The 15,229-nt window shown below is 46.4% G+C and overlaps 1 protein-coding gene across 2 annotated transcripts in view; it reads right to left on the bottom strand.

Annotated features, from left to right (window-relative positions):
* MDGA2 (MAM domain containing glycosylphosphatidylinositol anchor 2) overlaps positions 1–15,229 on the bottom strand; it is a 192,261-nt gene that overhangs the window by 30,140 nt on the left and 146,892 nt on the right. For both annotated transcript variants that reach the window (XM_086892409.1, XM_023927218.2), the window contains 2 exons: positions 13,397–13,666; positions 1,211–1,359 (listed from right to left, as the gene is read on the bottom strand). In XM_086892409.1, coding sequence (XP_086748535.1) covers positions 1,211–1,359; positions 13,397–13,666 — 419 coding nt within the window. The remainder of the gene's footprint in view (positions 1–1,210; positions 1,360–13,396; positions 13,667–15,229) is intronic.

The raw sequence follows: 15,229 nt of genomic DNA, 5'->3' as shown, positions 1-15,229 counted from the left end.
TTCTTCCTTATATTTTCCAAAATATCCCTCTGCAAAATCCGTTTGAGTCCTTTCCCTCCACGTCCCCGCCCAAATGATTATTCCAGGTGCTGAATATCCAAAGAAAGATTTTCAGGATCAATTCCAAAGAAAGATTTTCGGGATCAATCTGTTGGGGAATTATTCAGTGGGAGGCTGTCAAAATTCCCAAAAAATATCAGCTGGATGCTCCCAAGGAAGGAGGAAAATGGAGAAGGATGAGTTGGAGAAGGATGTGGAGGCCAAGGATGACTTCCAGGTGGATGGATTGTGGGAATGGTCTGGGAAAATAAAATAAAATAAAATAAAATAAAATAAAATAAAATAAAATAAAATAAAATAAAATAAAATAAAATAAAATAAAATAAAATAAAATAAAATAAAATAAAATAAAATAAAATAAAATAAAATAAAATAATTAAGTGAAAAAGGAAAATAGAAAATAAAGTAAAATAAAATAAAATTAAAATAAGATTCAATAAAAATTAAATTAAATTAAGTGAAATAAATAAAATAAAATAAATAATAGAATATTAAAAGATAATAAAGTAAAATAAAATACAGTGAAAAAGTAAAACAGAAATAAAGTAAAATGGAATAAAATTTTAAAAATATATTTTAAAAGCAGTAAAATAATATAAGATAAAATAAAATAATATAAAAATAAAATGAAATAAAATGAAATTAATAAAATGAAATGAAATAAGATAAAAATAAAGTAAAATAAAGTAATATGAAATGAAATAAAAAGAAATAAAATGAAATAGAATAGAATCTAGAATAAAATATAGAATAAAATAGAATAAAATGGAATAAAAAATAGAATAGAATAGAATAGAATAAAATAGAATAGAATAAAATAGAATAAAATAGAATAAAATAGAATAAAATAGAATAAAATAGAATAAAATAGAATAAAATAGAATAAAATAGAATAGAATAGAATAAAATAGAATAGAATAGAATAAAATAAAATAAATAAAATAAAATAAAATAAAATAAAATAAAATAAAATAAAATAAAATAAAATAAAATAAAATAAAATAAAATAAAATAAAATAAAATAAAATAAAATAAAATAAAATAAAATAAAATAAAATAAAATAAACCAGAATTCCCCAAAGGCTCAGCAGATATCCCAGAGCCCAGGAGGCTCCAAAGGCAGATCCTGCCTGGGCGATTCCCGTCTCACCTGGCGGATTCCCAGGCGATAGGCCAGGATCCGATCCACGGCATTGGGATTCATCTGCGTCCACTGCAGGCTGTAGGAATAGACCCGCGGCCGGTTCTGCCACAGCGGGTTGTAGGTGTCGTAGTAGAATTCCGGGGCGTAGGCTTTTCCTGCGGGAAAAGGATGGAATTAGGGAAACCGGAAATCACGGAATGGCCAGGCAGCCAGGGAATAACTCAGCCAGCCAAGAGTTCACCCATCCATTGGGAAAAGGAGGGAAAACACAGGGAAATCATTGGGAAATAATTGCAGCTGGGCATTCCCGATCCAAGGGTTCCAACAGTAGCCCCTCATTCCCAGGATCCAAGGGTTGAGATCCAGCTGCAGCCACCCCTCAGTCCTGAAATCCAAGGGTTGAGATCCCTCATTCCCAGGATCCAAAGGCTGAGATCCAACTGCAGCCAACTCCTCACTCCGAAATCCAAGGCTTGAGATCCATCTCCTCATTCTGAGGATCCAAGGGTTAAATTCCAACTTTGCCCATCCCTCTCCTGGTGTTTGGAGTGATTTTGTTCAATATCTTCTTCCAGAGCCACATTTTATGATTATTTTCCTCCATCCACCTTTTTTTAAGGATTCACGGCCGTGCTCTGCCTCTATCGCTATTTCCCTCCTCCAGGCATGGAAGAGGAAAAATTCATGGATCCAGTGGCAAAGGCAGGTTGGCATCTCTGCATTGCTGCCAAAATAGAGCCCCAAACCCTCCTAAACTACACCAGGAGTCTCCAGGCACAAATAAATGACAGGAAATGCCATCTCAGAGCTGGATGGCATTGGAATAGGATTTGGATATTCCCAGTGGCTGCTGCTGCCTCCATCCCACCTTTCCCCTCAACATTCCCAAGTGGAAAGGCTCTGGAGTTGTCCTGAAGCACCTGGAGAGGTGCCTGATCTTGCAGGGCATCGTTTAGTTGTGGTTTGGACAAAGCAGGAAAAGGGAATCTCCCAGGGAACTGGGAAAATGAAGGGATCACCAGCACATCCCAGCCTTCATCCCTCATAAATGTGGGAAAAACTAAGGATGAGTTCCCAAAGGGAGGACAAAACATTCCTAAATCCACTAAACTTCAGTTCATGTTGACTTAAATCCACGGAGAGCATTTGCCAAGGGGTGGGGTGGATATTCCATCCCTGGAATTGTCCAAGGCCATGTTGGATGGGGCTTGGAGCCACCTGGTGTCATCAAAAATGTCCCTTCCTGCGGCCTTTTCCAACCCAAACCATTCCATAATTCCAAGATCTTTCGTGGAATACATCCATCCTTGCCCCATCCATGAGAAACAGGATGGGAACAAACCCAATCCAGGCTTTGCTGTGCTCCATTTTACCACTTAAAATATCCAAAAATCAGGGAAAACCTGGAAAACCAAAACATTTCTGTGTGTTCTCCCGCTGGAAAGGTCCAAAAGAAGCTTTTTATTAGAGAAAATCCAAAGCAAGATGAGGATTTTCCACTTCCCAAAGTTTCTACTTACAGCTGTACCTGTGCAGGGATTTGGCATTGGGAATTATTGGGAAAGGCCTGGAAAAACCTGGGAAAACATGGACGGCCTGTCACATGGAATATGGGAGGGGTATGGATTCATTACTCCCCTGAATTGGGATTTTAGGAGTTTGTGACAAAACAAACACTGAATTTAGGGATTTTCTCCTCAAAACTATCTCTGATCCAGGTGGAAATAGAGAGGGATTAGAGGCATTTCAAATTACAAATGGGACAATTTCCATCAGCAGGAAAGTGAGAAGAGGAGGGAAAAAATGCCTCAAAAAAAACCCCAAAATGCAAAGGAACAAAGGCAAAATCCCGGGAATAAACACCAATTATTGATCCAGCTTTTCTCTCCAACCACGCTTTTCTTTTCCAAGGATAATAAGCCCTTTTAGCCAAGATATTTTCCCCAATTTCCCTGGGAAGGAGCACCTTCAATTAGCCCGGAGTGGAGAAGCAAACAATATTCCAAGGAGAGGGAGCAAAGCAAAACCGCCGCTGGAAGAAAGGGACTGCGGCGGGAATAAAAAGGGAGCAGCGGTGGAGACGATTTGTTTTCCTTGTTCCTGAGAAGTGGGAATAATGGGAAAGGCTCACGCTGGATGCAAATTATCCTCTTCCCACTTCCAGTGTGGCTGGATATAATGGTATCTCTGGGGGGGGCTGAGAGGAGCCGTAATGAGCCACTTGTCACAAGAGGGGCACTCGAACAACACCGGCACCTTTGGGGAATAATGAGGCGTCGTGAGGAGCTGCATTATCCCAAAATCCCTGTGAAAACAACACTGGGAATGGAGAGGCTGGAAATTCAACGGCACAACGCCGAAGATCTTCCCTCGTAAACTTTGGGATGCGGGGATGGGGTTTGGAGCGCAGGGAAAGCAGAGGTGGCTTCTGGAAGTGTGGGAGTTATGGGGAACTCGGAAATGTCCTTTGTCCCCAAAGCCTTTCGTTCTGGATCCATGGGACGGGAGGGGCCTGGAGCTCCTGGATATGATCCATTGGAGGGATGCGAGGATGTTGGTTTGTCGGTTTTCTCCGAGGCTTCCCAGAGCTTTTAATGGAAGCAGAAGTCGGGTTGGATCACACAGGAAATTCAGCTCATGTTTGGGAGCCTGGAGGTTGGGAAGATGTGGATTTTGGGGTGGGAAGATCATTTGTGGCTGGCATGACAGGAATGTGGGAGGTTTCTGGGATCTCAGCTCTTAATGGGCTTCCCACCTCGAAGCCCAGGTGCTCCAGAGTTTGTGGAGTCTTCATCCTTGGGGATCCTGGGTCCAGCTCTGCGATCAGCAGGACACGGACCTGGAGCTCCTGGATCTGCTCCAGAGGAGGGATGTGAGGATGAGGAAGGGCTGGAGCATCTCTGTGACCAGGAAAGGCTGAGGGAGCTGGGGCTGGAGTCTCCTCCTGGGATATTCCAGAGCCACCTGGACACACTCTTGTACCCTGGGCTCTGGGATGGCCCTGCTGGAGCAGGGAGTGGCCCCAGGGAACCTCTGTGGCTCCTTCCAGCCTGATTCATCCTTGAATTCTGTGATTCCAGACAAACCCCCTCCAAATCAGCTACCACCCCACCAGAGCAACATTGGCCAACAAAGTTTGGAAGAGAAATAAAAAGATGATGAATCCCAGAATCCCAGAATGGTTTGGATTGGAAGGGACCTTAAATCCCATCCCTTCCTTCCATGTGCAGGGACAGCTCTCACTGTCCCAGGCTGCTCCAGCCCCAATGTCCAGCCTGGCCTTGGGCACTGCCAGGGATCCAGGGGCAGCCACAGCAAATCTGGCAATTCCAGCCCAGCCAGCAATTCCCAATTCCCAATCTCCCATCCATCCCTGCCCTCTGGCACTGGGAGCCATTCCCTGGCTCCTGTCCCTCCATCCCTTGTCCCCAGTCCCTCTCCAGCTCTCCTGGAGCCCCTTCAGGCCCTGCAAGGGGCTCTGAGCTCTCCCTGGATCCTTCCCTTCTCCAGCTGAACATTTTCAGTCATGAGCATTTGTTGTGCAGCATTCAATCCCTCCAGGCAGTGCATCCAAACATCCAAACATCTTCCACCAGCTCTGTACCAGTGTAAGGTCAAAAATGGGATGAAATCACAGTGGCATTGAATTAGAGAATCCAAGCAAATGGAAAAGTCACTCCAGCTGCTTCATCCCAACCTCCACCAGGATCTAAAGGCTGGAGAAATGTCCTGAACAGAAGCGGGTTGATGCATTCCCCTTGTTCCAGCGCTCCAGGCCTTTATCCAAAGTCCCTCTCTCCATCCCTGTATTTAAAGTTGTTCAAAGCAAGGAAACTCCATCCCCCTCCCAGCTCTGCAATCCCCCAAACTCCCCCTGATTCACAAAACAGACTGAAGTGTCCTAATCCAGAGCTTCCAAGACCATTTGCTCTCATCCCTCGATGGAGCTCCAGGAGGCAGAGCGGCTCCTATCCCAATTCTGCCGGTTTGAGCGGATCTGGGAGCTGGAGTTTGATTTCACTCTGGTGCAAAGGATCCCTCTCTCCATTTCCCACTCCACCTCCAAACCCAGAGCTGTTTTCCACGAGGATTTCATGGTTGGCTCTGTGGCTTCCTCAGCCCAGCTTTCCCTGAGGTGCTCCCATCTCCTTCATCTTGGGATCGCAGACAATAAATCTGGCTCAGGACCAGCTGTTTCTGACACCTGCATTTCGCAGCTGTCAATCTGTAGCCCATGAAAGCCTCATCTAAAAACACTCTGCATCCTTGGATTCCACATTCCTTATTCCTAAAGGCCTGGGAATTTTAGTTTTTAAGATAAAACGAAAGGGGTTCAGCTGCTCCCTTTTAGAAAAAATCATCAGCCAGGATTCCCCTTCTGGTGTTTCTTTGGGATCACTCAGCCATTTATCCCTGAGGAAAAGAATACCTTAAAGGAATTGTTGCTGGACTGGGCACTGCAAATTCCAGCTGGGATGAGAGAAGACCATCCCAGGGATCTCAGCAATGCCACAACTTCCCCAGACTCCGTGTCCCTAAATATCCCAGATCCCTCAGGGTGGGATTGGTGCCGATTCCTGCCCCACAGGAACAAACAGTGGGAATTGTGAGGACACGGAGCATCCAAGGAATAATTTCCTGATCTGTTTCCTCCTCATCTCCCCACAAAGTTCTGCCAATTCATTGGAGTTTGATGCATGGGAATTGCAGCAGCTCTGTCCTGGGTTTGTGGCACTGCTGGTGACAGAAGCTGAGCAGCTCCCACTTTATCACATTCAGGGAAAGGAAATAAAACCAGGGATTTATAAATGCTTCCCCTTTTGGCAACCTCAGCTCCAGCCCTTTCCATCTTTAAAATGCTGGGAGAGCATAAATCCTAAATAAAACACTACATTTTTAACTCTGTAAAACAGTGGGAGACAGGGAGTTTATGGGAAATGCTGCCCCTTCCCGTGCTCTGCTTTATCCCAGGATCTCTATTTTATGGAAGGGTTGCAGGAAGAAAGAGAAGATGTTTTGTTCTTTATCTGCATTTGGGAAAGGCAACATCTGTCTCCTCCTGGATCTGCCTCTCATCCCAATCCTGCAGCTGGATCATCCCAGTCACCTCCAGCCTCCCCAGAACCACAGAAGCTGAAAATGGGGGAATTATTTGGCTTGGAAGGGACCTTAAAGATGTTCTGCGTTGTGTGGCCTTCCCTTAATTCTCCAGGAATGAATTCCAGAGCTTTCCCTGTCCTCCAGGAGTGACTTCCAGGGTCTGGAATTGTTTGGGCTGAGCAGCTGAAGACATTTGAGCGCAGAGCAGGGTTCAAGTTAATTCTATTAATATGAACATATTAATAATAATCAATCCCCCCAGTAGGGGGAGGAGGCAGATGCTTCAGGGAATTCCAGGGACAGACAACCCCACACCATACAGGGAACTTGGGGACTTTCCCACCCTTCCCAGAAAAATCTCTTTCCAAAATATTTGCAGAATTATTAATGCATTGTAACTTGCAGGGAAGGGATGATTCGGGAATTAAATTAACTTTTTCATGCCTAATTGGGGCACAAATTTCAATTTTTCTGAGGTCTGTCCATCTCCAAGGGGTTTAGAGGTTCCCATTCCAGGCACAGAAACCCAACATCCCAAAGTAAGAAAACCATGGAATGCTCCAGTGGCATCCATGAGATTCCTTCTCCAGGCGCCCTTCCCAGCTTCCTCCCTTTCCCTGGGGTTTTCCCGAGGATCCAGCTCCTCCCCAGCGATACCCGAATGTGACATCTGCTGGCTGAGCCGTGCAAGAGCTCCCGTTCCTCTTCCTGCAATTCCTGCTTCTCCTGCACGGGATTCCCAGTCCCAGCAATCCCGACCCCAAGAGCTGAACTCGAGGTGTTCCTCAGCTCTGTTTCCACCAGTTTGGAGCCATGAGCTGCGTGGAGCTGCCTTGAGGGATAAATAAATCCAGTTTTAGTAGGATCTGGGGATTCCTGCTTCCCACGCTGGGATAGGTGAGGTTTGGGAAGCTCCCATTCCCAGATATCCAAACCTGCCAGCATTCCATGCCTTCATTTTTTTATATGGCTACACACACCCTACAGGTGTGCACAGCTGGAAGCAATTCCTAAAGGAATGGGGTCCACAATTCCAGAGAAACCCCTGGCTCAATGTGGAGGTGACAATTTAGTGGGAATCCTGCAGAAATCCCATGGGAATCCTGCAGAAATCCCATGGGAATGGCACCTGAGGAAGGGGGAAGCGGTGTCACTTGTCAAGGAGCGCCAAACAGGTGATTCCTGAAGGATGGGCAGGGAAAGGGATGGGATGTGGGCCTGGAATTGTAAATAATCAATAATGAAATGTCACCAGAGGCACAGGCAGGGAATTGTGGCCCCTGAGGAGATGGGGAAGCTCCTGGAAAAACGGGATCAGAGCACAGGGAAACACAGCCAGGCCAGGGTGCAGCTCTTGGGAGCAACACAAGGAACAGGAGCAACGCCTGGATGGACTCCAGCCCTGGCCAGGCTGCTCCTCCACCCCATTCCCTGTGGGAATCATTCCTGAGCATTCCCGAGCATTCCCACAGCTCTGCCTCCTGGTGTCACCAAAAATGCCCCTTCCTGTGGCCTTTTCCAACCCAAACCATTCCATAATTCCAAGATCTTTCATGGAACAAGTCCATCCTTGCCCCATCCATGAGAAACAGGGTGGGGACAAACCCAAGCCAGGCTTTGCTGTGCTCAATTTTGCCACTTAAAATATCCAAAAATCAGGGAAAACCTGGAAAACCAAAATATTTCCATGTGTTCTCCCACTGGAAAGGTCCAAAAGAAGCTTTTTATTGGAGAGAAGAAATGAGTTTCCAAAGAGCCCTTTCCAGAGGTGGATTTTGGGATCATCAGAAGGGATGATCCATTGTCCATCTCCCCAAATCCCAGTTTTCTGGGAGAAGGGAAGGCAGGAGATGTGAGGTACCTGAGTGTCCCACGGTTTAGTGGTGGAAGGTTGGACTGGATCATCTCCGAGCTCTTTTCCAATTATTTCCAATTATTCCAATTATTATTTCTATTTCCAATATTTCCAATTATTCCCAGCACCTCCGGGACACTGCCATGGATGGGGATAATCCCTTCTGGAGGAACTGGCAAGGAAGGAACCTTTGGATCGTCAGGTTTGCTCGGCTCTCCATTCGGCATCGCCATCTCCAAAGAGCTTCCAAGAGTTCCAAGGACAGGGAAAGCTCTGATCACGAGCTAACAATTAAACCCTCCCTAATTAGCCCTTGATTGGCTTGATGCTGCACTTGGCTGGAAGCACTGACAGGGTGATGTAAGACAAAGTAAATAATTAAAGATGAGCTCATTAATTAACAAAATATCCCATGGCAGAGAACTTCCACGGGCCAGAACAACATGGAATTAACATTCCAAACGGATCGGGATCGCAAGTTGGTTGATAAAAGGAATTAAGTCCATGGAATGCCATTAGAGCTTTGTTTAGTCCTACCCAGGGCTGTGATGAATAATTGAAATATTGAATTTTAATATTAAATCTCTAGCCCTGCCAAGCCAGCCCCATCCGCTGTGGACAGAGATGCCTGGTGGAAATTAAGGAAGTAATCCCATATTGGATGTGAATCCAGCTCTGATTAAAGAATTTAATGGATAGGGAACAAAATATCATCTAAAAAACCTAAAAATTCCTCTTTGGACACAACTTTGGGGACAAATTCAACCCAGGGAAGCTCCAGCAGAGCAAATTCCAGCTCAAGGGGGTCAAATTTCCCAAATGGAGGAGAAATTTTAAACCAGGATTTGCCAGGTAAACTCAGTTCTAGGTAATCCTAATCCCAAACAGCTCCCCAGGGGTTTGCAATCCCCGTGGAATTGTTCAGCTTGGAAAAGACCTTTAGGATCATCAAGTCTGGCTGTCAATCCACCCCAACTGTCAGCACTATCCCACCGCCTCAAGAGCCACATCCACGGTTTTTGGACAATTCCAGGGATTGTGACCCCACTGCTGCCCCGGGCAGTGTCTGACAGCTCTTTCCATGAAGAACTTCCCACCAATATCCAACCTGAACCTTCCCTGGTGCAGCCTGAGGCCGTTCCCTCTTGTCCTGGTGCTCGTTAATGATGCAGAATAATAATAATGAAGAAGAGAAAGTGGAAAGAGAAGGTGGAGGAGAAAGAGGAGCATGAGGAAGAAGAGAGAAGGAGGAGAAGGGGAAGGGGAAGGGGAAGGAGAAGGAGATGGAGATGGAGATGGAGATGGAGATGGAGATGGAGATGGAGATGGAGAAGAAAAGAAGAAAGAGAGGAAAGGAAAAAGGAAAAGGAAAAGGAAAAGGAAAAGAAAAAGAAAAAGAAAAAGAAAAAGAAAAAGAAAAAGAAAAAGAAAAAGAAAAAGAAAAAGAAAAAGAAAAAGAAAAAGAAAAAGAAAAAGAAAAAGAAAAAAAAAGGAAAAGAAAAAGAAAAAGAAAAAAAGAAACAGAAAAAAAAAAAGAAAAAAAAATAAAAGAAAAAGAAAAAAAGAAGAGGACCCCACTTCATCCCTCCTGTGCAAACTGGGAATTCACAAAACACGGAGATCAGCCCACCCTGCCGTGAGAAGCCCAAGGCACGGTGCAAAAGCCCCTCCTGGGATGTCCCCAGCTGGCCAGGCCAGGCCGTGACCCAGCGGGGCTCAGGTGTGTCCTGGAGGAGCCTCTGGCACCTCCGGCTGCTCCAGGGAGGGAGAAGCTCCCCGTGCTCATCCCGCTCCTTCCCAGCACCAAACCCTCCCTCGGGGAGGCTCCTCAGACTCTGCCGTGCCCAGATCTGCTTTGATTTATTTGCTCCCAGCCCTGGCAGAGTTTTCCAAAGCCACAGCCCGGAATGGACATTTTGCTGCTCTCTGGATATGATCTGGCCCCGAATAAAATCTCGAGGTGGTGAAGCTGTGAGGAGCATGAACTCGGCTCTGCTTCCCCACAAACACAATTTGCCTTGTCACTTCTTATTTATTTTGAAGAGACTGGCAGGTTACATCTGCCTCGCGTTGGCCCAGATGCTATAAATTAACCCCTTTTCCAAGTGTGATTTATTTGGCTTTCATCTCCTCCAATCTGGCTCAAAATACACAGGATAAAAAAAAAAAAAGAAAAAACGGAGATTTTGCAAGCTCTGGGGTCAGAATAAATCTTTCAAGGCAGGCTGCTTGAAATGCTGCACTGAAAAGCTTTCCCTGAGCATACCAATGGTTTTCTGCAGCCCCAGTCCAGCTCATTTCTGTTTTCCTGCATGAAAAACCAGAAATAAACCAGCTAAAAATGGGTTACAACAACCTATTATTCCCCCCCAAACAAAAGCTCCACACAACTGCCACATTCCCGCCTTGCAGTTATTTATCGGGCTCTTTTTTCCAATCCTGCCTAAGAAGTGCCCAATTTCTTGTCTCTATTCACATTCCCAGCGAAATCCAAGCCTCCTTTTTAACCATTTCATCATTTTCTTTTTTCAGTGTTTTCAGTTCCCTGGGGCTTCGTCTCCATCTGTGCTGCTGAGATTTGGGAGCGCCACAGAGCTCCGAGAGCAGCGGCAGAGAATTCGTTTCCTAAATAAACTCGGTTTTAACATTACAAGATTAAGAAAAGTCAAAGTGTTGCTCCCAGCATCTTTAATCCCTCATAAATGAGCAGGGTGGGACGAGCCCTAAGTGATCACGGGGAAGGATGGGAAATGGAAAACATCATAAAATCATCTCAGGACTCATTTTCAGGTTTGTGGTTTGCTAAAACCGCTCCAACTGCCCCAATCCTGGGAAAAGAATTGCCTTGGAATCAATTCCCACAGTCTGGGATACAAATCCTGATGAATAAATTGAACCAAATTTACTCATTTGAGGCCAAACAATTTTTCTGGTTTCCTTCAGAGCCGCCTTTGGGATTAAAATCCCAAGGTCTGGAGAAGTTGGTGGCAGTGCAAACATCTCCAGCAGGCTCCGAATGGCGTCAGCCAAAGGTTGGATCCCATTTGGAAGGAGCAGAACCAATAGGAATTGCAGGATTTGCTGTATTCCCGCCACATTTGTGCTGTGTGAAATTCCTGCCAAGGGGATGCCATTCCCATCATGGAATGTTTTGGGTTGGAAGGGACCCTAAAGTCCATCAAATTTCACTCCTTTCCACAGGCAGGGACACCTTCCACTATCCTAGGCTGCTCCAAGCCCTGTCCAACCCGGCCTTGAACACTTCCAGGGATTTAGATAACTCCAAGATAGGGAAAAAAGTCTCCACGTGAAAGTAGAACCATGTTTTTCCCACTAAATCAAGTTTTACTGAGGAAAAATAAACACTTGGGGAGCTGTAAAAAACGGTTTCCTTTATTCCCGAGACAGAGGGGTGTGGAAGGTGTCCCCTGCTATCAGAGCTGGGTCCCTGACACAGGATCTGCAGCTCTCCCAATAAATCCATCCCTTTTCTCCTGGAACCAGTAACATGGATAGAAAAGTCCATTTTCCTCAGCAGGGACAGAATCCAGGGAGCTGCGATCCCAGAAGGAAAACCCCATGTACAGGTGATCGTTAACAGGAGTCAAGTTGAATAAACACCTAACAACAAATTCCAGGAATTCCTATTTAAACATCCTGAATTTCTTCGTTATCGGTTTCTTTTCCCGTCATTCATTTCCAAGCAGCTTTTGGGATGATTTAGAGCTGAAACAGGGCTGTTGCTCCAACAGATATCCCAGACCCGTTCGGGTTGGAAGGGACTTTTCAGATCATCTCATTCCAAACCCTTCCATGGGCAGGGACACTTCCCACTATCCCAGGTGGCTCCAAACCCCTTCCAGTGTGGGTTTGGAGACACCAGGACTCGTCAGGGAGGCTGAGGTTGCTCTGGTTGGCCTCCAGGAGCCCCACTGAGGCCACTCCCAGCTGGTGCAGAGGAACCGGGAATTCTTCACCCATCACAGTCTGGAAAACCATCCTGGAATGACATGGAACCTCCACCTGACGGGATTCCAGGAATCAGAACACCTTGGACACAGCTGCTGGTGGGCCTTGCAGGATCAGGCAGCAGAGCCTTCTAGTTCCAATTAATTTCATTAATCCTCAACAGAGGTATAATCAAGACTTCCAAAGTTTTCCAAGATCCAAGTTTTTCAGCTCCAAGATTCCCCAGACAAAAGACACACCAAGCTTGGCTCCATCACATTAATTACACACCACAGGTGGATCCTGGGGGCTGCACCAGGGGATCCACCTGATCCTGGGGAATCTGGTGGAAAATTTCCCAAAGTCCTTTTCCTGCTGGAGAAAAGGAACAAATTCCAACATCCCAACTCCCAGGGAAGTGGTTGGAGCCTGTGATGTGCTCACCCCACTCTCCAAGCTGGAGAGAAGAGGAAATCCAACTTTAGTGCCAACTTCAAACAGAGGAATTTTTCTGCCTGATGACTCCCTCAGACTTCCCTCAAAAACCCCTTGGCAGATGCCCACAGAGAAGGAATATTCACATTTTCCACTGAGAAATCCTGATCCTCAAATGAGCTAAATCTCCTTTTTTTCCCCAATCATAATCCCAACAAGATTTCTCAAGCTGATACAACTTGGAAGGATGTTTCTGGCAACTGGAGCAGGAGTAATCCAACACACCTGGGCCTCCAAGACTGCGTTTTCACTGAAATTCAGGAACAAAAGAAACTCTCCAGCACCATCTTCTAAGTGTGGGGGAATCTGGAATTACTTTATTCCGGCCAGGATGTGCCATGGAAGTCACTCCATCCACAAAACGCTTTACCAGACTTTTCCCACATATACACATAAAAAAACATGCAAAAATTCTCATTCATTGGTCCCAATGACCCCGTTTTTAGTGTTGGATTTCCTCGTGGTTATCGATCCCTTCGATGCTGATTTGGTTCCCATTTTTCATTTCTCTTCTCAATCTTTTCCCACTCCAGTTGCTCCAATCCCTGCCAGGGGCTGACATTTGGCAATGTCCATTTATCTCCTGGCTACTCCCAACCCAGAGATTCCAAACTCAAAATCTGGGAACATCCCTTTTATCGTTTGATCCGACAAAACCCAAACACTCCACAAGCAGAGTTTTGAAGAGAAACTTCAACCTCCTGGGCAACTTGAACAAACTGACTAAAACCCCTCCAAAGAACATCAAAAAACCAATCAAAAAGCCGATTAATTTCCAGCTTCGTGCCTCCTACCTGTGACGAGGAAGCTGCAGCGGCCGGCGCCCGCCTCGTTGATGATGTTGCAGTTGTAGATGCCATAGGAGTCGCGGGAGAGGCTGCTGACGGTGTATTCCGTGGAGTCCTGCAGGTCGAACTGGCCCGTGCGCAGCACGCGGCTGCCCAGGCGCCACTCGTAGCTCAGCACCCGCGTGGGATACGCCCGGAGCACCCGGCAGCTCATGGTGACACCGCGGCCCTGGCCCTGCCGCAGCTCCAGGAACGCCGGCTCCACGGCCGGGGGGTCTGTGGAGACACAGAGAGGGTGGGAGGGTGTTAGAGGGGGGAAACCAGGCCTAGGGATAGGACTAACACAGGTTCTTGTTTAGGAGCTGTCCTAGAGACAGGACTAACCCAGGTTCTTGTTTGAGACTTGGCCCAGAGACAGGACTAACCCAGGTTCTTGTTTAGGACCAGTCCTAAGAGAAAGGACTAACCCAGGTTATTGTTTAGGACCTTTCCTAGAGACAGGATTAACCCAGGTTAGGAACCATCCTAGGCATCCAAACTAACCCAGGTTCTTGTTTAGGACACATCAAAGGAATCAAGACTAACCCATGTTCTTGTTTGAGACCTGTCCTAGAGACAAGAAAAACCTGTATTCTTGTTTAGGATCTGTCCTAGAAGACAGGACTAACCCAGATTCTTGTTTAGGACCAGTCCTAGAAGACAGGACTAACCCAGGTTCTTGTTTAGAACCAGTCCTAGGAGACAGGACTAACCTGGTCTCTTCCTGTTGCAGGACATTGGGCGGCTTCTTCTGAGCACATCCTAGAACTAAACATGTCAAACCCAGGTTCTTGTTTAGGACCCATTCCAGGAGAGTGCACCAGCCCAGGTTTGTGTTTAGGCCTGTCCTAGGAGACAGGAATTTCCCAAGGTCTTGAGAGGAGATCCCTTGGAACGACACTGAATAAACCCAGTAAGTGCCTTGTCTTAACTGTGACAGCGCGTGGAGCAACCGGGTCTATGGAAACTGTCCCAGCCCAAAGCAGGGGTTGAAGGAGGTGGTCTGGAAGGTCTCTCCCATCCCAAACCAGTCTGGAATTCTAGGACTTGCTTTGGATGAAGTGCACAAGGCAGCAATACCCCGGGCACAGAGCTGAGCTGGTGACTCTGTGCTCGGCGGGAACATTCCCGAGGCTGCCGGAGCTCTGGGAACGTTTGGGCAGGGCTGCCAGGGATGCACAGCCTGGGATTGCTGGGGGGTCTGTGCAGGGCTGGGAGCTGAGCTGGATGATCCTTGTGGGATCATTCCATGATTCCATCAACTCCCCACTCCAGGAGCTGCTGTCTGGATTCCCCAAAAACCATCACCTCTGGACATTTTTTCTCCATTCCCACGGAGGTTCTGCTGTCCCAGCAAGCCCAGAACGAACCAGTTGCCCATCCCCAGAACAGCCTGTTCTGCCCTAACTCAAATAAAACCGATTTTAAATAATTCACATTCACAGCTTCCAACTCTGCCAGAATTTTGATTCCAGCAAAACACCAAATAAATAAAATATAACCAACATCCAGTGTGTGCACGGACCCAACTTCCCGAAGATGGAAAACCTCATCAGGGCTGGAAAACAAGGATAACTTGGAGCGATGGTTCGTGCTCAGCTCACGTCAGCACAGCTCTTCAGAGCCAGGAACACGTATGGAAAACGCGTTCCCAGCGGGATGCAAACCAGGGAATGCCAGGATGTTCTGGCTCGCCAAAGAACTCAGCTCAGTTTTTAACCCCTGAGGGGGAAGAATTCCTGAAATCCACCCATTCCAGGGTGGCACAGGGAGATTTTGTATCCTTACAAAACGGTGTTT

The sequence above is a fragment of the Cyanistes caeruleus genome, chromosome 6 (genome assembly GCF_971803275.1).
Source record: "Cyanistes caeruleus chromosome 6, bCyaCae1.hap1.1, whole genome shotgun sequence".
Lineage (NCBI taxonomy): Eukaryota > Metazoa > Chordata > Aves > Passeriformes > Paridae > Cyanistes > Cyanistes caeruleus.
The sequence above is the reverse complement of the archived record's forward strand: the minus strand, read 5'-3'. Positions and strand labels throughout refer to the sequence as shown.